At 24.7% G+C, this 24,950-nt stretch overlaps 2 protein-coding genes across 3 annotated transcripts in view; both read left to right on the forward strand.

Annotated features, from left to right (window-relative positions):
* The window catches only part of LOC127283792 (rhodopsin-like), a 54,499-nt gene that overhangs the window by 17,801 nt on the left and 11,748 nt on the right, over nt 1–24,950 (forward strand). For both annotated transcript variants that reach the window (XM_051308888.1, XM_051308889.1), the window contains exons 2-3: nt 1,825–1,919; nt 13,552–13,662. In XM_051308888.1, coding sequence (XP_051164845.1) covers nt 1,825–1,919; nt 13,552–13,662 — 206 coding nt within the window. The remainder of the gene's footprint in view (nt 1–1,824; nt 1,920–13,551; nt 13,663–24,950) is intronic.
* LOC127283793 (uncharacterized) lies at nt 21,147–21,974 on the forward strand. The gene is made up of 2 exons (XM_051308890.1): nt 21,147–21,473; nt 21,728–21,974. Exons 1-2 carry the CDS (start codon nt 21,175–21,177, stop codon nt 21,933–21,935), a joined length of 507 nt encoding a protein of 168 aa, XP_051164847.1. The 5' UTR covers nt 21,147–21,174; the 3' UTR covers nt 21,936–21,974.

The following is a 24,950-nucleotide window of genomic DNA, read 5'->3' on the forward strand; positions in this document are numbered from 1 at the left end:
TTATGAAAAATCATATAGGAAATTGAGACATGATTTGAAGTGGGATTCGATGTAAATTCTTATAAACGTATTCTTAAGTAATAAATTATGTAAATTCCTATGTGAAATTTTCCTATATAAAAATCATACATCAAATCTTTTTTCGATTCTTGAATAAAAAATTATTACAAAAAATCTGCCATGAAATCATATTAAAAATCCTCACGTGGGATCATATATATGATTGATTTGAACATAAGAAATCATATAGGATTTCATGTAGATTCTGAAATATCTATATCTAAGATTTCACATAGAATTATATAAAGGAAACAATATAGGATTTCATATATAAGAATTTTTAGTTGGCAGACGGCAGTTTATAAAAATTAAAAATTATTTAATTAAAAATCAAATAATATTACTACAATTCATCTGAAAAGAAAAGAAATTATGCTTTGCAATACACCTTCTGAGTTAGAGTCACAGCTTTTATAGTATTCAAGACTGATCTCAACTGTGAGAAAAAAAATTATCACCATCTGGCGGCGTAAGAGTGGAACTATGATGATCTACATCGATATTGGAATTTCCCATATAATTTCTCATATAATTTCCGACTTGGTATCTTAGATGGACAAATAAAACAGTGAAATCCACACATGACATCCAACATAAATTCCTATATGATTAATTCTTACATGAGATCCTATGTAGGATCGTATATAGGATTTTATGTAGGATCCTATATAAGATCTTACATAAGATTTTACATGGATTTTTATATATCTCATGTAAGAATTCATCATACAGGAATATATATAAAAATCCATGTAAAATCCTATACAGGATCTTACATAGGATCTCATGTAAGAATTAATCATATAGGAATTTATGTGGGATGTCATGTGTGGATTTCACTGTTTTATTTGTCCATCTAAGATACCAAGTCGGAAATTATATGAGAAATTATATGGGAAATTCCAATATCGATGTAGATCATCATAGTTCCACTCTTACGCCGCCAGATGGTGATAATTTTTTTTCTCACAGTTGAGATCAGTCTTGAATACTATAAAAGCTGAGACTCTAACTCAGAAGGTGTATTGCAAAGCATAATTTCTTTTCTTTTCAGATGAATTGTAGTAATATTATTTGATTTTTAATTAAATAATTTTTAATTTTTATAAACTGCCGTCTGCCAACTAAAAATTCTTATATATGAAATCCTATATTGTTTCCTTTATATAATTCTATGTGAAATCTTAGATATAGATGTTTCAAATTTTTTTTTAAAAGGAAATTCGATCTTGTGGTAATTCGTACTTTCAGAAATTCGATCCTTTGATAATTTGAACTTTAAACAATTCGATAAAATGGTTATTTCACTATATGGAATTTTAGCTTTTGATAATTCGATCTGCTTTTGAGATTTAGGTCAAAATAAGGCAATTCAAAAAAATATTAAAACACTTGTTTTTTTTATTGACCTACATGTTTTCGAAAGATTTTTCCTGTTCTTTCAAATGGTGGAAAATTAAAAAAAAAAATTCAAAATTTATCCTTTTTTTTGAAAATCAAAAATAGTTTTTTTTTTTAAAGGACCTTTTATTTCTTTTTTTTGCCCGTTAAAATGAACTTAAAATGTATATTTTTAATAATTTAAGAATTTTTTTTTTTAATTAGATCACTTCAGAAATTTTGGTCTCGCATAAGTAAATAAATAAATAGTAAAAAAATCCCATTATTTGAATTAAATATATTTTTTCTTAAATAAATTCTTTTAATTTTTTGTGTTTAATTTAGAATACACATATTTATGGAGTGATAATTGTATTTTTTCAGGTTGGAGATTTTTTAGTATCTATTTTGGGAAATCCACTGGCACTAACTTCAGCTCTAAATGGCGGATGGTATTGGCATCATCATATCTGCATTTGGTAAAAATAAAAAAGAATCTTTTTTCACGTTTAATGCTATAATTATATATTACATTAAAAACTCTGATTTTTAGTTCAAATAAGTATTTAATAATTTTCGAGAAAAAAAAAATTAATTAAAAGTTAAAAAATTTTAGAAATTAAAAAATAAATTATTTTTGTTTGTTAATCATAAATTTTATATATGATAATTATGAAAAAATTGAAATCAATGTTTTAAAAACAATATGTTTATCTCTAAAGGAATAAACTGTTTTTCTTTCCTTTTCATTATAGAAAAAAAAAAATGAAAATAAAATGGAAAAATAATTTTTTTTTTAAATTTACGATAATTTGCACTGAGAAAGTACTGCAGAGATTGATGAAGCACAATGAGAAGATATATGTCTTCAATTAAAAAAATACTTCTGTAACTTATTCATGTAATACGTAATAAGAAATTTACGAACGACCTCTTTTTATTAATTTTATACCTCTCACTAATAGTGTAACCAAATTTGGAAGTTTTAAATTATGTTCAATGTACAGAGTGATTATTATTATATATGTTCCGGACCTCCCTAAAAATTTTTTTTAAATATTATTTTCTGTTCATAATACGACAAAAAGTTACAAATAAAATTATTTTGCAATATTTGATAATATATTAAAAATCCTATATAACATATAAGATATTATATTCATTACTTTAATATGAGAGGTACCATGCCAAACCAACATATCGTTGACTTTAATCTCTTCGATTTGGCTGAATTTTTTTTACCGTTTTGTACACTCCAAAAAAGAGGTTCATGATTTTTTCAAAATTTCAATGATTTTTTATTTTTGAATGCTCATAATTTTCTTAAAAATGCATCAATTTCAATAGTTTTTTTTCTAAATGTGTGTTTTTAACTGAATTTTTCAAAACTTTCATGCAAAAAATTATAAAATTAAAATTTACTAGAGTCAGTTGGGGTAAATGGAGAAACAAAATCGCTATTTTTCACAAATTACGTAAGTTTCTTCCTTTAAAAGGTAATATTAGCGGGTTTATTTTTTTTAAGTTGTTATTTACATTCTCAGGATTAATTTTATGAAGTAGAAAAAAATTTAGATAAGCTTTAAACGCATGAAACTGGCTGTCCCCATTTACCCCAAAATTTAGGAAATTTCATAAAATTCGGGTTAAATGGGAACAGCATAGTTTCTAAGAAAGTTTTAAGAAAAAAGTTTCCTTAAGTATTATATTACTGTATTAAGGGATGAAAAAACTTGAAAAAAAATTTGTAGTAGATATATAATAGTTGAAACAATTGAAATTTTTTTATTTTTTTTTCAGTATTTTGTCTCGCATTTGAAAAAAAACAGACTTAAAAATCATACCAAATTTTTTTCTTATTCCTTATGACTCCCATAACAGAAATATAAAAAATAAATATTACCATTACTGGAAATCTTAATTCACCTACTTTAATGATTCTCTGATCGTTCACAATTTTATACTCACATATAGGAATTGAAACAGTACATCATGTTAACCTTACACCTAATACACGCAACACATGTTTATTTAACGTAATACATACTAAACGCATACATATAAAATAACGCAATACATATAATCGCTCGCTTTACATTGCTTCAAAAGGTTTGACCTGTCCTTATATTTTAACCAGGATTTTAGTTTACCGCTTGTGAGAAACGTTCAAACCGAGGGGGAATTTACTAGTTAAAAACGTGTACACTTGACTACCGGTATTACACCTCATATTACCCTTATTACTAAGTTATTACATGTTATTACAGAGTATTACACATTATTACAGATATATTACAGATTTTTTGCGTTATTACAGCACCGTAATAACGCATTATTACACGGTATTACACGTTATTACACAAGTATTACAGGAAGAGTGTACACTTGACTACCTGAGTAAATTCCCCCTCGGTTCAAACAATTTATTGAGAAAAAAATATAATTTAGATTCAATTATTTCTGAATATGACAACTAATTTTAAGACTACATATGACAAAATTAGGAAACAAACTTATTTTTTTAAAGTAATTAATTCACTTTTTATGAAAATTTTATTTAAAATTTATTGTGATTTAAATAGAAACAAATTAATGAAAAAAAATTATTTTGTTAAATAAATTATTTTCCCTAAAATTTAATTTAAAAATATGATTTAGTTTGAAAATACATTTGAGCAAAATTCAATTTTTTGTTTATTTCACCTCTAATAATAGTTAATGAATTAAAATAATTTTTCATTATGTTTTCTGAAAAATTGAAAAAAGATTGTGCAATAATAATAATAATAATAATATATATATATATATATATATATATATAATATATATATATATATATATATATATCCTTTCTTAAAAACGAGAAGTGTAATCGGCTAACTTCATGCGTAGATACCTTTCCTCATTGGTTTAAATCATAGTCGTGACGTCTGATTTGCTTAAATTCAAATTCGTGAAATCTGATTGGTTTTTAAAGTGGCGACAGGTAAACTGCAGCTAACTTCAAGTGTAGATACCTTTCCTTATTGGTTGATTTTAAATGTTCTTAAAGGAGAGTTCAGAATACGATTCGACGCGTTGATAGCGACGCGTCGGTCTTTAGGGGGAAACAAGGACAAACAATTCGAGAGACAAAGACAGAATGAACGTCGACGCGTCGCTATCAACATTTACTGTTCGTGATTTTACGCCATTTTGATAATTCATATTTGGAAAACGCGAAAAAGTAATATTTATACAGTTCTGTGTCAATAAAGAAACAAATAGTGAAAATTGATATATAGTACTTATAATAATTTGTTTCTTTGAAAAAATTAGTGAAATAGTGATAAATGTGATTATTATTTTTGTGTGTAAAAAAGCAATAAATAGTGAAAAAGTGCATTTACCAATAGTGTTTTGTTTAAATTGTGTAAAAAATCGACAGAACATAATATTTCTACATTTCTGTTCCTGTGAAAAGGAATAGTAAAAAAGGTTAAAATTTTATTGTTTTTAAAAGTGATTAATTAAAAATGTGAAATTGCTAGAGAAGAATGTGCTTTGTTATTGAAAAATTTTTTTGAAGTGTTTGTAATTGTTGTGTTGTGTTAAAATATTTTCTAAAAATAGAATTGTTTCACATGAAATAAAAGTGATGTAAACAGATATAACAAATTTAAGAATTTTAATTAAGATAAATAAATGAAAGTGAGAAATTAAAAATGTGAAATTGCAATATAATTGAATTGTTTGATTATTAAAAAAGTGAAGAATGTATTTTAGTATTGAAATTTTTTTTTGAAGTGTTTATAATTGTTGTGTTGTGTTAAAATATTTTTAAAAAATAAATAGAGCAGTTTCACATAAGATAAAAAGATAAAATCAGATATGACAGATTTAAGAATTTAATACACAGAATTCAAATACACAGATATCATAAAATTAAAGTATATAATATCATTTAATCGTATTGATAGATATCTTTACATTATTGATACATTATATGGAGCAGTTTCACATAAGATAAAAAGATAAAAACAAATGACAGATTTAAGAATTTAATACACAGAATTCAAATACACAGATATCATAAAATTAAAGTATATAATATCATTTAATCGTATTGATAGATATCTTTACATTATTGATACATTATATGGAGCAGTTTCACATAAGATAAAAAGATAAAAACAAATGACAGATTTAAGAATTTAATACACAGAATTCAAATACACAGATATCATAAAATTAAAGTATATAATATCATTTAATCGTATTGATAGATATCTTTACATTATTGATACATTATATGGAGCAGTTTCACATAAGATAAAAAGATAAAAACAGATATGACAGATATACACAGACAAATACACAGATATCATAAAATTTAAAAATATATATATTAAATCGTATTGATAGATATCTACATTATTTATACATTATATCTTTACATTAGCTACAAAATATCTTGCAAATATATCAAACTTTTCAGTTAAAACGCATGAGATTCTTTGTTTTATAAGCTTGAAAACAAAGTGTTTACATTTTCTATAAATTTGTAATAGGTTATAAATTTTATGGAATGTAAATTAAATTTTCCAATCTAATCATGCCAAAAAGACGTGCAGTACGTTCTCCTTCGGAAGAAGAACAATACCAACTTTTAAAACTTCAAAGAAAAGCAGATTCTCAAAGAAGATACCGTCAAAAAGTAAATGATAATGTTAAAAATATTTCAAATAATTCTAATAATAATGTTCGTATAGAAGTCGATAGTATGCCTTCAACATCATTAAGCATTGATAATGTTGTATCTGTTGCATCAAGTACATTAAAAAAAATAAAAGTCGACAGCTTTTATGAAAAGAGTGATGTTAAACATAAAGAATTGGATTCAAACAGCGATCCATGTACAGATCAATTTGTAAATATTCTTTCTCAAAGCTTGCCTTCAACTTCATCAAGCACTGAGAATTATGTGTCCATTGCATCAAATGAAATAAGAAATAAAAATGTTGATTACACTGTTCAAGAAAGACAGTCATATCATTTTAAAAAAGCTGATTATCAACGCAATTATCGAAAAAGGAAACGGAATTTTTCTCAGATTGAAAACCTGTGTAATAATTGTACAGATACAGTTATAGAGGAACATTATTCTGGTGAAATGAACATTTTATGTAAGCATTGTAATGCTAAGCATTTTAAAGCAGAGCAAGTGCCCAATAAAAAAAATTCTTTTAATGATTGTTGTAAGCATGGTGAAGTTATTCTGGAAGATTTACCTAAGCCACCATTAATATTGCAGAGTTTATTTGACGGAACGCATGAACTATCAAATCATTTTCATGAACGTGTTCGATGTTATAATAATTCATTTGCATTTTGCATCCTTTAATGCAAATTTAGTTGATTTTAATAATACACGTCCTGGACCTTATTGTTTTAAAATACATGGTCAGGTTTATTATCAAATGAATACATCTATATATGCTGAAGATAACAGCAATCCTTCATTTGGACAATTATTTATCGTGGATCAAAACGAATCCACAGACATTCGATGTAATCAATTTCAGACATTAAACCGAGATATTATTAATGCAATTGACACTGCTCTTCGGGATTGTAATATCTTCGCACAATCTTACCGTATGATGCATGAAGAAATGGAAAAATCAATGACTGAAAATAACCTAACCATTGAGCCTGAGATGCAATTATTATTTACATTGAAACCTGGGATGGATAGTAGACGATACAATATACAAAAAGTCAATGAAGTTGCTGCAATTTTTACTACAACTGCAGATGGTGATATTCCAGAATCATACGTCACTTTGTATAATAAGAGAAATAAAAATTTACAATATGTAAGTTCTATGAACCCTAATGTTGAGCCATGGATATATCCATTATTTTATCCATATGGTACGAGAGGTTGGGATGAAAATATGACTTGTGTTAACTCTAATAAACGAGTTTCACGGTCTGCATACATCAAGTTTAAAATAGCGTCTAGAGATGACAATGTTATTTTAAAATGTGGACGATTATTTCAGCAATGGATTGTTGATAATTATGTGAAAGTTGAAAAAGATAGGACAAATTTCTGTCGAAATAATCAATCAACTCTCCGTGCCGAAAGTTACAAAGGGCTAATTGATCATTTACAAAGAAGGGCAGATGAGTCGAACAGTGAGGTAGGTAAAATTGTAATTCTTCCATCATCATTCACAGGTTCACCAAGAAATATGTTACAAAATTATCAGGATGCGATGGCTATTGTGAGAAAATTTGGGAAACCAGATCTATTTATTACGATGACATGTAATCCAAATTGGCGTGAGATACAGGAAAATTTACTACCTCATCAAACTGCAGCTGACAGACCAGATATTGTTTCTAGAGTTTTTAACATAAAGAAAAATGAAGTGATTAATGTAATTGTAAAGGAGAAATTATTTGGTGAAATACTTGCATATGTGTATGTTGTTGAGTATCAAAAGCGTGGATTGCCTCATATGCATTTATTAGTAAACTTAAAGCAAAACAATAAAATAACCACATCAGAGATTGTTGACAAATATATTTCTGCAGAAATTCCAGATCCATCGGAAAATCCTGTACTTCATGATATTGTTATGAGAAACATGATTCATGGTCCATGTGGGAGCTGGTGTAAAGATGAAAATGGTAAATGTTCAAAAAGTTTTCCAAAGAAATTCTGCTCAGAAACAATAATGGATGAAAATGGATATCCGTCGTACCGTCGTCGCAATAACGGAACTTTTAATCGTCCAAATAGAGGAACAGCAGATAATCAGTACGTTGTCCCATACAACCCTACATTATTACAATTATTTAATTTCCATATTAATGTAGAAGTTGTTTCTAGCATTAAATCAGTAAAATATCTGTATAAATATATTTATAAGGGGCATGATGCTGCTGCTATTGAAATAACAGATAGTGCCAATAGTGCAACTTCTATAGAATGTGATGAAATTTGAAATTTCATTGAAACTCGATATGTAAGTCCCGTTGAAGCGTGTGACAGAATTTTTGGAAGACCAATACAGAATAAAAGTCATTCTGTTACCCGATTACCTGTTCATTTACCCAATGAACATATCGTTACTTACTTCATTAACTTTAACATTATTTTCGATGTGTCCTTTTCTTCAACTAAAAAGCAACGTGTCCTCTTTTTCAAAGAAAATTCGACGTGTCCTTTTTTTCCACTAACCAAGCGAATATTTACTTTTATATGAGGGTTTATTTTTATTACTCAATTATTATATATAATTCAAATCCTTAACTGTTCACTTCATAGTTAAGTATTTTTCTTTCAAGCAATTGTCAATTGTACTTTTCTTTATTTTTACAATACTTTCATTATATCGACATATTTTGAAATTATCAAAAATGAAGGAACTACAATATAATAAATAACAACTTCAGATTAAACTATAAACCTAACTAATATTAATGTAGGAAATAATTAATTAATCGTAAAGAAAGTACAAAAAATCCGCGCGCTGTAGCGCGCGGTCGGTCTCGTATATATAAAAGGTATAAGTTGATAAAAAAGTACTTCAATCCTGAAAACAAATATGATTAGAATTGTACGTACGTTTTACCGAACTGGACTTGAATTATGTAGTGCCCAGAATGGAAATACTCAGGAGAGCTGGCTATAGTTTCATTCGTCAAACTAAAATTCCATACAATTACATGTAGCTTTAAATTTGATTTGTTTGTAAAATTAGTAGACCGTTAAGAGAAAGACTACATGTTTTAAATAAAAGATTCTTCAAAAAGTGATAAATAGCACAGATTTTTTTTGTTACTTTTCAATCTTAATAAACGATTGTTTCAAAAACTAACTTTTTGAGAAATTCATTGATAAATATTGATTTATAATTTCTTGTAGACTAATAGTCAACATAATCTACGTATAAGTTATCGTAATATAAACCAATGTTTAATGATTCAAATTTTTCATATATTTACAGTACTAGCTTGTAATAAATTAAAATATCATATCAAGTTTTAAATATCATCACTACAAAAAATAAAAAAAATATTTTGAAAAATTCCTTTTGTGCAACTATATATATATATATCCAACTTTCAGTTAATTATGTATATATAATTATCATTGTTTGAATAACTATACGAATTACAGAAAATATGATTAAAAACTTACTTGAAACAACATTGCTTTAATAAGATAAAATTATTTAATACAATTTAACTTATTTTTACAAAGCCCTAAGATTATTTGATTATTTTCTCTATAAGGAATTATTAAATTTTGCTTCAACCACAAAGCTCGATCTTAGCTTATTTTATTATCCCCAATAAGAAAATAAATTATCTCGTTCAATTAGACGATGTATATACACAAAGGCATGAACCTATTTTCTTTATTATAACATTAGAAGAACATAGTACGCAAAAATAATTATTGTAAAGAACATTTTTGTTACTGTTCTTTACAAGGATTTTTTTTTGCGTCAGAAGATAATAATAATTATGTACATAGTATTTATTCTGAAGTAAATTACAAAATATTCTTTATAATGTAAAAATGAAAACTGCATATAATAATGTGAAAAATAAATTTTAGAATGTAGATATATAATTAATATATAATTAATTAATGAGTTTCGAGAAAAAAAACATTGTATAGCCTTTCTGAAAATATAAAATTTTTTAGCTTTTGATTCGTTTTATGGAGCATGAAAATTATACCTAAATTTTCTATTTTGCTAAAATTTCTATAGTCATAGAAATCAATATATAAAAGACCCGGACGTAATGGAACATTTTCGTTTTATTCGAAAGTAAAAAGTTTAAATAATTTCTCTCTCTCTACTCAAAGTAATGTTTTTATTTTACTTTTATTTATTTATATACACTGCCGCTTAATAATATTTGCCCACCTTACGGCATATCAAGTCTTTACAAAAAGTTTTGTATCTTTAATTCTAATAATGATATAATCTTCGTCAAATATTCATCTTAAAGCTTATATCTTTGACTTGAACGATACAAAAAGAGAAAATTAAAAAAAAAAAAAATTTCATTGTTTAATTATTTAAAAGGAAAAAAAAATTTTCAATTTTTTTTTTTGTAAATTTTAAATTGATACAGTTTGTGAAGAAATGATCAGAATTTAATTCTAGATACGACATTTTTAAGCTTATTTTATCATCTTTCCAACGCTTTTTTGAAAATTTTCCTAGGATGATTTTTAAGCAAGATATGACTATTTATTTAAAAAAAAAACCTTTTTTCAATTGTCGATAACTTATGAACAATTGACTTTTGAAAAAAATTGTTTCAAGAAAAAATGTTTCTTATTATGTGTAGAATTAGGAAAAAAAAATATTTAAAAATTTTTATAAATAATTTTTTTTCGTCTCATTTTGACCTTATATATTTTTATGACAAATATATGAGGTCAAAATGAGACGAAAAAAAATTATTTATAAAAATTTTTAAATATTTTTTTCCTAATTCTACACATAATAAGAAACATTTTTTCTTGAAACAATTTTTTTCAAAAGTCAATTGTTCATAAGTTATCGACAATTGAAAAAAGTTTTTTTTTTTTTAAATAAATGGTCATATCTTGCTCAAAAATCATCGTTGGAAAATTTTCAAAAAAGCGTTGTAAAGATGATAAAATAAGCTTAAAAATGTCGTATCTGGAATTAAATTCTGATCATTTCTGCACAAAGTGTATCAATTTAAAATTTACAAAAAAAAAAAATTGAAAATTTTTTTTTTCCTTTTAAATAATTAAACAATGAAAAAAAAATTTTTTTTTTTTAATTTTCTCTTTTGTAAGAACACTTTTAAAGAACACGATAAATACACTGAAAGAAAATTCATACTACTAAGTATTAAACTCATATTAGAGTTTAATATAAATGTTACAATTTAGGGAAAAAGTGCACCTATACTGATTACTATTACAGTTTTTATGAAAATATATAATGAATTTAAGAGTTTTTATTATTTTAAGAAATAAGAATTAGTATATTTATTTTAAAAATTAGTATTTTCTTTATGAATTCACAGAATACGAAATATTATAATAAATAATTTCACAAAATAGTAAGAAAAATAACATATATCCGTATACTTATTTCACATTTTGTAAAACTTTATATTAAAAGTCACGGATTTTCCCGAGAGACTACGAATTTAACCGAAGTTCTGTCTGTTTGCGGCTTCGTGTCCTACTCGAACTTCTACGACTTGATCCGATTTTCGAAAGTGTTGTTAACCAGCAGAACGTACCTATCAACTGTCAACACACGTGTTTCAAATGTTTATAGTGCCACAGAAAACATTTATAATTATTAAATTTATTATTATTTTTATTAATTTTTATTTTTTGATGTCATCTTTACAATTATTTAATTTTTATTTGCAATAAAAATTTTTATAACAATCATAATTTTTAATCTGAAAAAAAAGAAAAATCTATATAAACAATTAATAATAAAAATGAACCCAGCGTAACCTCTATAAAATTACACCATTGGCACTAGTAAACTATTTTTTATTATTAAGTTATTATAAGTAAACTTCTTTCTCGCAAGTGGTAAAAATATTCAGTAGTTAGTATATAAGAAAACGATATATGCCGACCCCCAGCGAAATTTATCGTTATGCGTGTAGAATTGTAAGTGTAGGTTTCGTTGCGATCGTGTAATGTCTATGTATAAGCGAAATGAACGTGCGTGTTCATTAGTATGTGTGTTAACCTGTATCGTAAGTGTGAATGTGTTGTTCCTAGTCTCACTCCTCTTCCTCCCGAGAATTAACGGAAACGTCCGAGTTTCCACTTTTTTTCCCTTTTCTTCCGACATTCTGAATTTTTCGTATAAAGTTTTACAAATATTAGAACGCTACATTCCATATAATGCAACAACTCTATGAGAATTTAATATAATATTTTCAAATATTGGTAATCTTTTTACGTTCTTTCTACAATAATTATTAATATTTGAAAAAAGATTTTAAGTTGGAACTTTAATATAAAGTATATTGAATTTTAATAAAAAGTACACTTTTCCCTAAATTCTAAAAGAATATATTAAAATGTAATACGCATTTTGTTATTTTTTCCTATGAAATTTCTTTCAGTGTATAACTTATTTGTTTTTAACTTTGGACGAGAAACTGAACAGATATAATTTTCTATATGTGACGCTCCACGGTGAAAGGGACCTTAAGTCAAACTACCTAAGCCTCGTGCATTTTGTTTCGGTGTAATTACAGGAGCAGATGTCTTAGTGTACTCGATTTTTTTACTTATTCCGGTAAGGTAGCTAAAAGCTAAAATTCGGCCAATTATTACTGAAGAACACCTTTTCTTTTTGGCTGCCTGCCTGCAGGTTACCATGGCAACGTACAAGTGTGAGTGAGACAGAAAATTTGAATATTTAAATTTTTAAATTTTCTGTCGCACTCACTCTCATGCGTTGCCATGGTAATCTGCAGGCAGCCAAAAAGGTGTGAGAGTGCCTTTATACTTCAGCATCAACTCCCGCGCTACATTTGAATAAGTGTTTAAAATTTTTACTTATATTAACATTTTTTGGTTTGATTTTCTTTAAATTTTTTAAGTTATTACACCATAATACCACAATATTACATGTATTACACTGTATTACATGATATTACACAATAATACTTATTATTACAAGACATTACAAAATATTACAGATATTACAGGTATTACCGAGTATTACTAGGCAAGTGTACACTTGACTACCAGAGTAAATTCCCCCTCCCCTGATATGCTGCAAGGTGGGAAAATATTATTGAGCGGCACTGTATTATTTTTTTAATTTAATTATTTATTAATAATTTTTAGTCATGATATTTTTTGTCATATATATTTCTTTAAATAAATAAGAAAAATTATATTAATAATATATATTACAATATATAATATAATATATAATATAATAATATATATTAATAAATATAATATAATAATAATTTTTCTATGTAAAAATAATTAAATTATTATTATTATTATTTAAAATCATATTTTGATGAAATTAATTAATTTAATTTTTTTTTTATAATTTCAAGGTATGCGTGGCTCATGTCTACACTTGGTTTGGCGAGTATAGGAAATTTAACAGTTATGGCAATAGAAAGGTGGATGCTAATTACGAGACCGATGAAAGCTTTTTCAATAAGGTAAGATGTATATTATAATAATTAATATTAATTAAATATTTTAATGAGAAATAATAATTACTATTCTATTTTCCTAATTTTCAGTTTTAAAAGCATTATTATTTATTATTTATTTATATATATATATATATATATATATATATATATATATATATATATAAACTTGAAATTAAATTATAAACTCAACGAACAGTTTTTTTAAATCAAAGAATATTTCTTTACATCAATGAAGTTCGAAAATTATATTGCAAAAATTTTAAAATACATTTTATGACTATAAGATTCAATAGTCTAGTGGTTAGCGTTCTCGACTTGTGTTGTGTAGTTTGAGGGTTCGTTCCCTAGAAGTGTTAAATTTTTTCGTGTTAAAAATTAGTTTCAGTAAACGTATATAGTTATAGAAATATTAAATTATATAAAAGGAACAAAATAAATATTAAGAATAATAAAAATGATAAAATTAATATAGAAATTAAAAATACAAGCGAGAATGGAAAAAGAATTTGGTTCATTTAACAAATTATTTATTTTTTTTTTTGAATTAAACAAATTTTTTGATTGCTCAACCAAATAACAGTGATGTAAGAACCAAAAAATTTGGTAGACAGAACAAAGTGTTTTAACAAAAAAATTTCTTAGCGTAAAAAGTTGGAATTATTAGAAAATCGAGTTTTGAAAATTTTGAATTTTGGTACTTCTTTTTGTTAAATCACTATTATATTATCTATTGAAGTAGAAACTATACTTTAAACTGGAAAAAAAAAAAAAAAATTATTAACAATATTAACTTTTTTAAAAATGGCATATGCTGGTATTATTGCAGGTTTACATGAATTACTGCGTATCGTATGTGCACCAATTACTTCAGCACTAAAAGCGTTGATTTAGAGTTTAGATTGACTAGATAGACCACAGTAATAGCAGCACGAGAAAAATATGCGCATGCTCTAATTACTGTGATAGTTACAATTGAAACTTGAATATAACTAATTTGATATAATAGTCGAAATATGCATCTTTAGTGGATATAATATCAAATATCATTTGAAATAATTTTGAAGTCATTTTGAAATAGTTTTTTATTTTCAATTAGTAAGTTTTATTAATTTAATAAAAATCGCAGTAATTGGGGCATCAGCAGTAATTGATTCACTTACCCTATAGATCAATATTTACTGTGTGAAACGAGAGAGGGTTCGGGATACCGTTTCATTTAATAATTTTTTTTTTTTTTTTTAAATGATAAAATAAAATTTATTTATCAATATCACTTTCAATAGCTTTTTTGACGCTTTTTCGATTAATAAAATGGATTTTTCAAAAAGAAAACAATTCTTGGACCAAAGAAGAAAATGAAAGTCAAAGATAAATTTATTTATTTTTTTTTTAAATGAATGATACGATTTTTTTTTTATAACGAAAGGTGTTTTATTTGATTCGAAGAGAATTTCTTTACATGTCAAAGGAATAATTTATTCTTCTGAATTATAAATAGTTGCGCATACAGTGAAAGAGAGAAGGATATATATTTTTTGTAATATAAGAAAAACAATTTTTTTTCTCTGGACAATGAGAAAATTTCAATCACTTTTTTTTAAATTAAAAAAAATATATTTTTCTAAAGATTTATAAAATATTTGTATAGAGATAGAGTTTGTTACAATTTTGCCACAAATAAGAATTTATTTTTAGGTCGTATTGGTGTTTCAGGACTTGTCGATAAGAATTGGCAACCTGACATTTCGTAATAAATATTATATATATTGAGTATAGCAGAATTTGAACTTACATAAATAAAACTGTTTTTAACGTGTCAAAAAGAATGTAATACAAAGTGAAAAATAATATTTATGATTATTATTATTATTTGTTTGCACTTTATTTGATTTAAATAAAAATGATTAGCTTTAAATAAATACTTTATTTGATAACGGTCAATTATAACTGATTTTTTTTTTAAATAATAAATTTAGTTTTTTCAGTATATATAAAAGCCAATTTAAAGCAGGACTTTTGTTGAAAATCAGTACAATATTCTTTTTTAATGAATGCTTAATCCAATTTAAGAGAAAATAAGAGAATTGAAAATAAAATTCGTTTACGTAACGCTATCCATTTTACTAACTAGAAAACATTTAAAAAAAAAAAAATAGGTAACTTGACTCTTCTCTCATTATTCTCTGATTACAATTATTATGTAACTATTAATTTTCAAATATTTCAATGTAGACATTCTGCTTTTACTAATTATAATATTTTACATACTTATAATTATAACTATATACATATATATATATATTTCTTATTTAGAAATTTTTTTTTATCAAACTAGACACAAGACAAAAATTAATAATTTTTCTTTTACTATTAATTATTTTAAAAATCTAATTTATATAAATTGTAATAATTTTTTAAATATATGATGTTTAAATTTTTAATTTAAAACGTGAATGAAAATTGGTTAAAACGAATATAAATTAAAAGCACACGTACTACTAAAGTAATTCATTTTCAATGAAAACTTTGGACAATGGAATTAAAACCTAATTTACAATTCATTTCAATTTTCAAAGTAAATAATTCAATTAATTTTAATTTTTGAAGCTTTATCGTTATACATATTTTATACGACTGACCTGCAAAATAACGAGATGGGAAAATATAATTTGTGAAAATTTTTATTATTTTGCAATATACATAATAATAATTATAATAATTTTTTGAAGTATATTTCATATATATATATATGAGGCAAAATTCCTGAAATGTCCGAACAAAAAATTAAAAGTTCTCGAATTTAATCCATACTTTTCTAAAATGTTGTTATTGTTGGTAAAAGTCTAAAAATCAATTATTATTGAATTTAATAAAATAGTTTTTGAATTACAACGTTTTTAATTTTTGACTTTTGAAAAAAAAAATTTTTTTCAATGTACAATATTTATAAGTAGAATGCATAAAAGTTAACATATATATAATGATTTTTAAAGCTTTTTTGACGAGCTACAGGCTGTTAATAAAAATTTTTTTTTTTAAATAACATTTGACCTTGAAATTCAAGGTCAAAATGTTAATTTACGTTTATCTCAAAATCGGATTTTTTAAAATTATTTTTAACTATCTCAATGGAAAGCTTGACTAATTTCCTACAAAACATGTAATTTTCAGAGTGGGATCTTTTAAAGTTTTTGAGATATTAATTAATTAATTAATTAATGTTTATAACAAATGAAATATTTTACAAACGAATAAAGTTACCGTAATTCTTAAGTTAGTATTTGAAAGTTAACGTAATTCCGCATCCAACGAGCCCTATATGAAGTATTTTGGATAAGTAGATTGTTAATAAACAATTAGTTAACATTGCAATTGTTTATTAACAATCTACTTATACAAAATACTTCATATAGGGCTCGTTGGATGTGGAATTACCTTAACTTTCAATTGGTAAGTTCAGAATTACCATAACTTTATTTGTTTGTAAAATATTTTATTTTTTACTAACAACAAGCATCCAAAAGCCCTATATGAAGTATTTTTGTTCAATTTTAGTTAAATAACAATAAAAAATGAAATATCTTACAAACAAATAAAGTTATCATAAATCTAAACTAACCAATTGAAAGTTAAGCTAATTCCGCATCCAACGAGCCCTATATGAAGTATTTTGGATAAGTAGATTGGTTATAAACAATTGCAATGTTAACTAATTGTTTATTAACAATCTACTTATCCAAAATACTTCATATAGGGCTCGTTGGATGCGGAATTACTTTAACTTTCAATTACTAACTTCAGAATTACGGTAACTTTATTCGTTTGTAAAATATTTCATTTGTTATAAACATTAATTAATTAATTAATTAATATCTCAAAAACTTTAAAAGATCCCACTCTGAAAATTACATGTTTTGTAGGAAATTAGTCAAGCTTTCCATTGAGATAGTTAAAAATAATTTTAAAAAATCCGATTTTGAGATAAACGTAAATTAACATTTTGACCTTGAATTTCAAGGTCAAATGTTATTTAAAAAAAAAAATTTTTATTAACAGCGTGTAGCTCGTCAAAAAAGCTTTAAAAATCATTATATATATGTTAACTTTTATGCATTCTACTTATAAATATTGTACATTGAAAAAAAATTTTTTTTTCAAAAGTCAAAAATTAAGAACGTTGTAATTCAAAAACTATTTTATTAAATTCAATAATAATTGATTTTTAGACTTTCACCAACAATAACAACATTTTAGAAAAGTATGGATTAAATTCGAGAACTTTTAATTTTTTGTTCGGACATTTCAGGAATTTTGCCTCATATGTAAATATATTATCTATATATAATGTTTTATTTGAAATGGAAAATTCTTCCTAAACTTTTATTTTTTCCTTTGAAAAGAAATATCCTTTCACACCGTAATTTAAACTTTAAATTAATTTGTATCAATTTTGAAAAAATTCTATTTCACAGTTCAAAAATTTTCACCGCAAAAGTTTGTTATGCGACTTATAACTTTCAAGTGAGTGAATTATTTCTTTTCATTTGATATACTATATACGTAAAAAAAGTGAATTGAATTCATTTTTATTTTTTCGGCAAAAAATTCTTCTAAATTCTTCAAAATTTTTGAAGAAATTATTTTAATTTATTTATTTATAATATATATTATATAGTATATATATATATAATATATATATATATATTTACAGAGAGGAATTGTGGAGGAATTGAGAGTAAGCACGTAATGCAAATCGCGCTTTTCTATTAAAGTCTGCCCCCTCGCGGTCAAATTATCGAAGCTTAGGTGGTTAGCTATATATATTGCTTAAATCGGTGAGGCTACACACATACGCATAATGTAATGGCTAAGCCGAATGACGTTCGGAATTGATCGGGCGGGCTCGTGTATCTTTGCGTGAATTAGAGAAACAAACTGAAAACGAACCGTGCGGGCCTCATCCAATGTTTTGACTTTTTTTCAGATAAAGTATATGAGCCGGTTTTTGAAACAATTCACTAACCGACAATATTTTTAAGGTTAAATTTAGAAATTTTAATTTAAATTAGTAATTAAAATACAATTTTAATTTATTATTTAAATTTCATTTTAAATTTTTATAAAATTTAGAATTCTAAATGTTCTCTCTTTGAATGCATATAGTTGAATATAAGTACGAAATTCGTTTTCAATAAATCTTATCATAATTATTATAAATTTTTAATTAAAAAATGTTTTTCTTAAACGTATATGGGTGATTTCACGTGAGATTTCAGTCGACCCTTTAATTTCAGCCAAATATAATTTTTTCGTGTTCTGTAGTGAAAAAAAGATACTTTCTTTATGCAAATTTTCGAGTTATAAATTTTCAAAATTTCAGTTTTGTAAATGTAGACAAAAAACTGGATTTTTTCAATTTTTGCCAAGAGAAGAAAAGTTCCAGTTTATCTTTTACTTTTCAATAATGTTAACGAAATTTTTTTTTCGTTTTATATTAAAAAATAAAAAAATTTTATAAACAAATTAAGTTTTTTTAAATTGGAATATGATTTTTAAAAAAAAATTTTAAACATACCTGAAAATACTAAGAAATACTGGAAATAACTAAGATTATAGGTTTAAATAAACATTTAAACACTGCGCGCAGCATTGTGCACATTTCTGAAAAGTAAAAAAAATTGTTAAATTATTGTTAAAAAATTTTCTTTTATTTTTCATAGTGAAATAAAATTTCAGGTTTCAAAAAAAAATTTTTTAAATAATTTTTAACAATTTATCAATTTTTTTTACTATTCAAAAATGTGCACAATGCTGCAAGTGGTGTTTTTTTTTAAATACATAAAAATATAAAACTTATTGGCTGACTAAATTTTTTCACTAAATCTTCTTCTTATTTCCAGGTATGTTTTAAAAAAATCACATACAAATTAAAAAAAAATTAATTTGTTTATAAAAAATTGTTACTTTTTTAATAAAAAATGAAAAACAAATTTTTTTGATAACACTATTGAAAAGTAAAAAAAACTGACATAATTTTTATAAATATTATCTTTATTTATTTAATTTAGTTAAACATAAATAATAATGTGAAACTAAACACCATAGAATATTCTATACAAATTAATAATGTATTAAATTGTGGGTAATTTTAATAGGTATTGACAACAATGTTTACAATTTAAATTTTAAGAATATTCTCATTTTATTTAAAATTAAATCATTTTTTACTTGGACAAGCCCAAAGAAAAAATAATTAATTAATTTACAAAAACAATTTTTCTGATTTAAAAACCTATAAAATATTTTTTAAAATTGATTATTTTATTTATTTATTTTAAGTTAAAACATTTAATCTCTTGACAAAATGTTTTTAAATTTAATATTTTAAAAAATGTAAGCTACTTATAATGTGTAAGCATTTATAAATCGAAAATTTAAAAGTATAATATAAAAAAAATTATATTTTTTTATAAACTATTAAATAGACATAAAAAATTGATTCAATTTTAAATAAAATGAGAACATTCTTAAGAATTAAATTATAAACATTGTTGTCAGTATTAGGTAAAATTTTTAAATTCTAAAATTTTATTATAATATTACAAAAAATATCTTTCAAAAATTTTAACGGCAAAATAATAAAAAGAATTTAATTTTTCTTTTAATATGACTTTGACAAAAGCACATTATTTCACATTACTAATCTATGATTTAACTGAATTAAATAAATAAAGATAATATTGTAATATCGAAATTTTTTTTACTTATTATAAAATAATTATGATAAGATTTATTGTAAACGAATTTCGTACTTATTCAACTATGCATTCGAAGAGAGAACATTTAGAATTCTAAATTTTATAAAAATTTAAAATGAAATTTAAATAATAAATTAAAATTGTATTTTAATTACTAATTTAAATTAAAATTTCTAAATTTAACCTTAAAAATATTGTCGATTAGTGAATTGTTTCAAAAACCGGCTCATATACTTTATCTGAAAAAAAGTCAAAACATTGGATGAGGCCCGCACGGTTCGTTTTCAGTTTGTTTCTCTAATTCACGCAAAGATACACGAGCCCGCCCGATCAATTCCGAACGTCATTCGGCTTAGCCATTACATTATGCGTATGTGTGTAGCCTCACCGATTTAAGGAATATATATTGGCGAAGCAAAATGATGGAGTCGCCGCCCTGGTGAATGGCGGGAGAACTAGAGTTAGTGGAAAAAATTCAAATAATGTATGGGAAAAAGATTAATTATTTAAATAATTAATTCACTAATTGTTATGTCACCCTAAATATTGTAGAATTGTACAATGTAGTTTTTAATTTATCCTATAGAAAAGAAATCTTTCAAAAAAAGCTTATCCTTTTTAAATTATAGCGCGTTGTTCACGATCAGTACAAACATACATATATATGTATACATACACGAGCTATGACGTCTAAATATTTACATTTCTGCGTTACAGTCAGATGTTTACAAATTATTTTTTGAGTAGTATATGTATAATGATTAAAAATATTAGTCTTGCAAACATTTTTAAATTTGCAGGAGGTTTAAAACGCCCATTGAAAGAAGGAGAACAAATATTAATAAACAAACGTATTATTCAATGTGGCTTTGAAAGTCGTGTAAGTGACAAAATGAAAATTGTTTCTCTTTGTATGTCTTCTTGTCGAGATAAAACAACTTGTTACAAAGTGGTAATCACAATTAAAAAAAAAAGTATGATACCTTATTGCTCTTGTATAGCTGGAGCAAATGGTAAATGCAAGCACGTATTTGGAACTTTGATGTATATAAATCGGTCAGTTGGGAAGAAAAATTTATTAAAATGATTTGCCAAAAAGACAGTAACTTTGAAAATTTTACAAAATAAATAAAATTTTTCAACAATTCTAATTCTTTTAATGAGTGTAATTGTTAGATGTAAATTGTGAAATTTTTTCATATACATATGAAGAAGAATTTTCAAAGTGTCTTTTGATATATGTATTTTATATTGCTTTTTTTCATTTTTTCATGACAAATTTTATTTATATATACATATATATGTTCCAGTATAGGGCTAGAGAACTTGCCGAATTTAAGTTGTACCGATTTACAACAAAATTGGGGTAAATGGAAAAAGAAGGCAAATTTTGTTACGGGTGTATCCATAAATAATTTATGTCACTATCAAAAAAAGCAGACAATCGTAAAAATGACACAAGATCTGGAAGACGATATTCTACAATCGCTACTTTCGGGTATAAAATTAATAAATTAGACTTTGCATAAGAAAAGGTGAAGTTTAATAATACTCGAAATTCTAACTATTCATTATAAGTATATTTTATTTTTTACAAAGTTGTTTTCAGTCACATTCATTTTGAGACGGTGAATGTATCTACTTTTTTTTATTATTACAAACGAAACCTTCACGTTTTTTATATAAATATCTAGAGTTTTACAAAAAATTTAATGTTACATATGAAAGAAACTTTGAGTTATAGTTAGAAAATAAACTTAAGTAACTTAAAACTACTTAACTTAAAAAAATGTTAAGGACGTTTATACCCGAAATGCAGACCTTCAGAAAAAAATTAAAATTGTTTTTAAAAAGTAAAAATATTATTAATTTTTTTAAGAATAAAGGTCAATTTTCTAGAAAAATATTAATTATTTACACATTATTCAAGTAATCAAAACATTTTTCATATCGCTTTTTGCCGATTTTTTAAAAATGATTCGATTTGAATCAATGATTGCTTATTTTTCAGAAAATGATTCTTTACAAATTTACCGTTTTGAAAATATAGTCATTTGTTCAAAAAGAGTGAAATATTTTTGAAACAAATTACTATTATTTTCTATAGAGAAAATAAACCATCATTGATTCAAATCGAATCATTTTTAAAAAATCGGCAAAAAGCGATATGAAAATGTTTTGATTACTTGAATAATGTTTAAATAATTAAATTTTTTTCTAGAAAATTGACATTTATTCTTTCAGAAAATAATAATAATATTTCTACTTTTTAAATAACAATTGTAAATTTTTTTCTGAAAATCTGCTTTTCTAGAATAAACGTCCTTAATAACTTGGAAAGTATATCAATTCTTCCAAGATATATATTCAATGTTATTTATGTATTTAAAAATTTTCAAAACTCAATGTATCAACATTTTCAAAAACTTTAACATTTTAATTTTTTTTTGAAAAAATAACATTAAATTTTTTAATAAAAGTGCAATTTTGGTTATTTTATTTTTTATATGTTGCTGCTTATAGGAGTACCACTATATGAGGCAGCAATACATATGGCTCGAGTGAGAGAAACCAGTAAAAAATTAAATTTACCGAGGGTTTAATGCAATATAAGTTTTTAAAAATTTCTCAAATTTTAAAGTTTTATACTTTTTATTTTTTAGAAATGTTTTTAATATGCAGAATACACTTAACAATAAAAATGAAATTTAAGATAAAAAAGAACGAAAAAACTTTTTTCCTATTAAAACTTGTCTTCTTTTAATATCGGAGGTGAAAGGTTTACAAGTCCACAGATAACACGCATTATTTCAGGACTCCAAGAAACTACATCCCAACTTAAGGGACCTTTCAAAATTTTGAAAATTTTTAAACGTTGAATCGATCTTTCTACATGTACTCTCGCTGAAGCAATTTTTTGATTTAAATTCGCTTCCTGTGGTGAGAATTGTACAACAATTTTACTCTTAGAGCAGGGCATAATTAATTTAATTTTACGCTTTTTACACTCATTTTGGATTAACACACCTTTATCGCACATTACACTATCTTCATCAGGAATCAATTTATCAAGAATACCAGATTCAACAATTATTTGTTTATCGGAGGCACGTCCTGCATATGAATCACTGACGAAAGATATTAGACCTGATGGAGTTATTCCTACAATAAATTTAACAGTATGTCCACTTTTATACTGTGAATAAGTCGCGATTCTACATTTTAAACATTTTCTTTTTTGAATGGGTATTTCGGTTCCGTCAAAAATAACTCGTGTCGATGGAAAAAATTTGAAGCATTTTGGCATATTTTCTAAAATTTCATTTTTTGGAGGCCATCGAATAAGAGGCGACAAACACGCACTTAGTAATCCTAGCATGGTATAGAATTCATTTCTGCATGTTTGGCGAGATACCCTAAAAAGAATGGCTAAACAAGCGAAACTTAAATTTAACTTCAACTTTGCTAAAGTTAAAATAATTTGGTCTTTTAAATTCAATTTGGAAGTCGCTTTTCCCATTTGATTTGTTTTCTTCACTTTTTCTATTGAAGATTTTAAATAGGCGAAATTATCGAAGGATGTTACACCTGAGACAGTATTTAATTTAGTGTCTGTGTCTAAGAAATCGGAAAAAATGAAGCTTTCTTGTACTTGGAGAGACTTGTCGCAAGTTTCCTTTTCCGTTTGAACTTCTTTGTCAAACATAACTTTTTCAATTGTCTTCATATTACCCGTACTTATTCTTGTACCTTGACACATACTACACTTTTGCACTTGAATTTCCATAGACTTTTCAATGTTATCATTCACCTTCAACTCTGTATGCATTTTAACATCGACTATATCTTCATCATCTCTATGGAGACGTTGCAGTTTATGCAAATTCAAAAACCTAAACAGTGTGAAAAATTCAATTAAAAACAAATAAAAAATAATTTAATTTTTCAGTGTTATTTATTTATTTGTATGTAAATTAAGCTCAAAAATCTTTCGTTTCTAATTACCCTAACTGACCCTACAGTTCTAATGAAAAATATGATTTTTCAAATTGTACTCTACAAAATAAAATTATCGATAAAAGAACGAATCATTAAAAAAAGAATAATTTGTAAGTTTTGCTTTCTATTTTTCAAACACTTTTATATATATATATATATAAGTATTTTTTATTTATAATTTTCATTTCAAATTTAATCAAAAAACTTTATTAATAACATATGGAAAATAAATATTTTACCTCTTAGAGTTATTACGTTTCATTACTCGCATCTCTCTTTCCTTCATTGTGTTTTGATTTTTTATTTTTTGTGTAATTAAAGTAACAGGTAAATATAATGAAGGAACTGCATTTTTCTTTAAATCTCTTCTGAATCCATTGGCATCTTTAAAATAAATATTGTAGTGATTAGTAAAATATTTGCATAAAATTTCGATGAAAGACTTACTTCCTTTTAATTTACTAAATATAAAAGGTAACTTTAATTTTTGACTTACTAATAAAATAATCCTGCTTTAGAAAATGTTTACTACAC

The sequence above is a fragment of the Leptopilina boulardi genome, unplaced genomic scaffold (genome assembly GCF_019393585.1).
Source record: "Leptopilina boulardi isolate dan_hultmark-lab unplaced genomic scaffold, ZJU_Lbou_2.1 LbouV2_310, whole genome shotgun sequence".
Lineage (NCBI taxonomy): Eukaryota > Metazoa > Arthropoda > Insecta > Hymenoptera > Figitidae > Leptopilina > Leptopilina boulardi.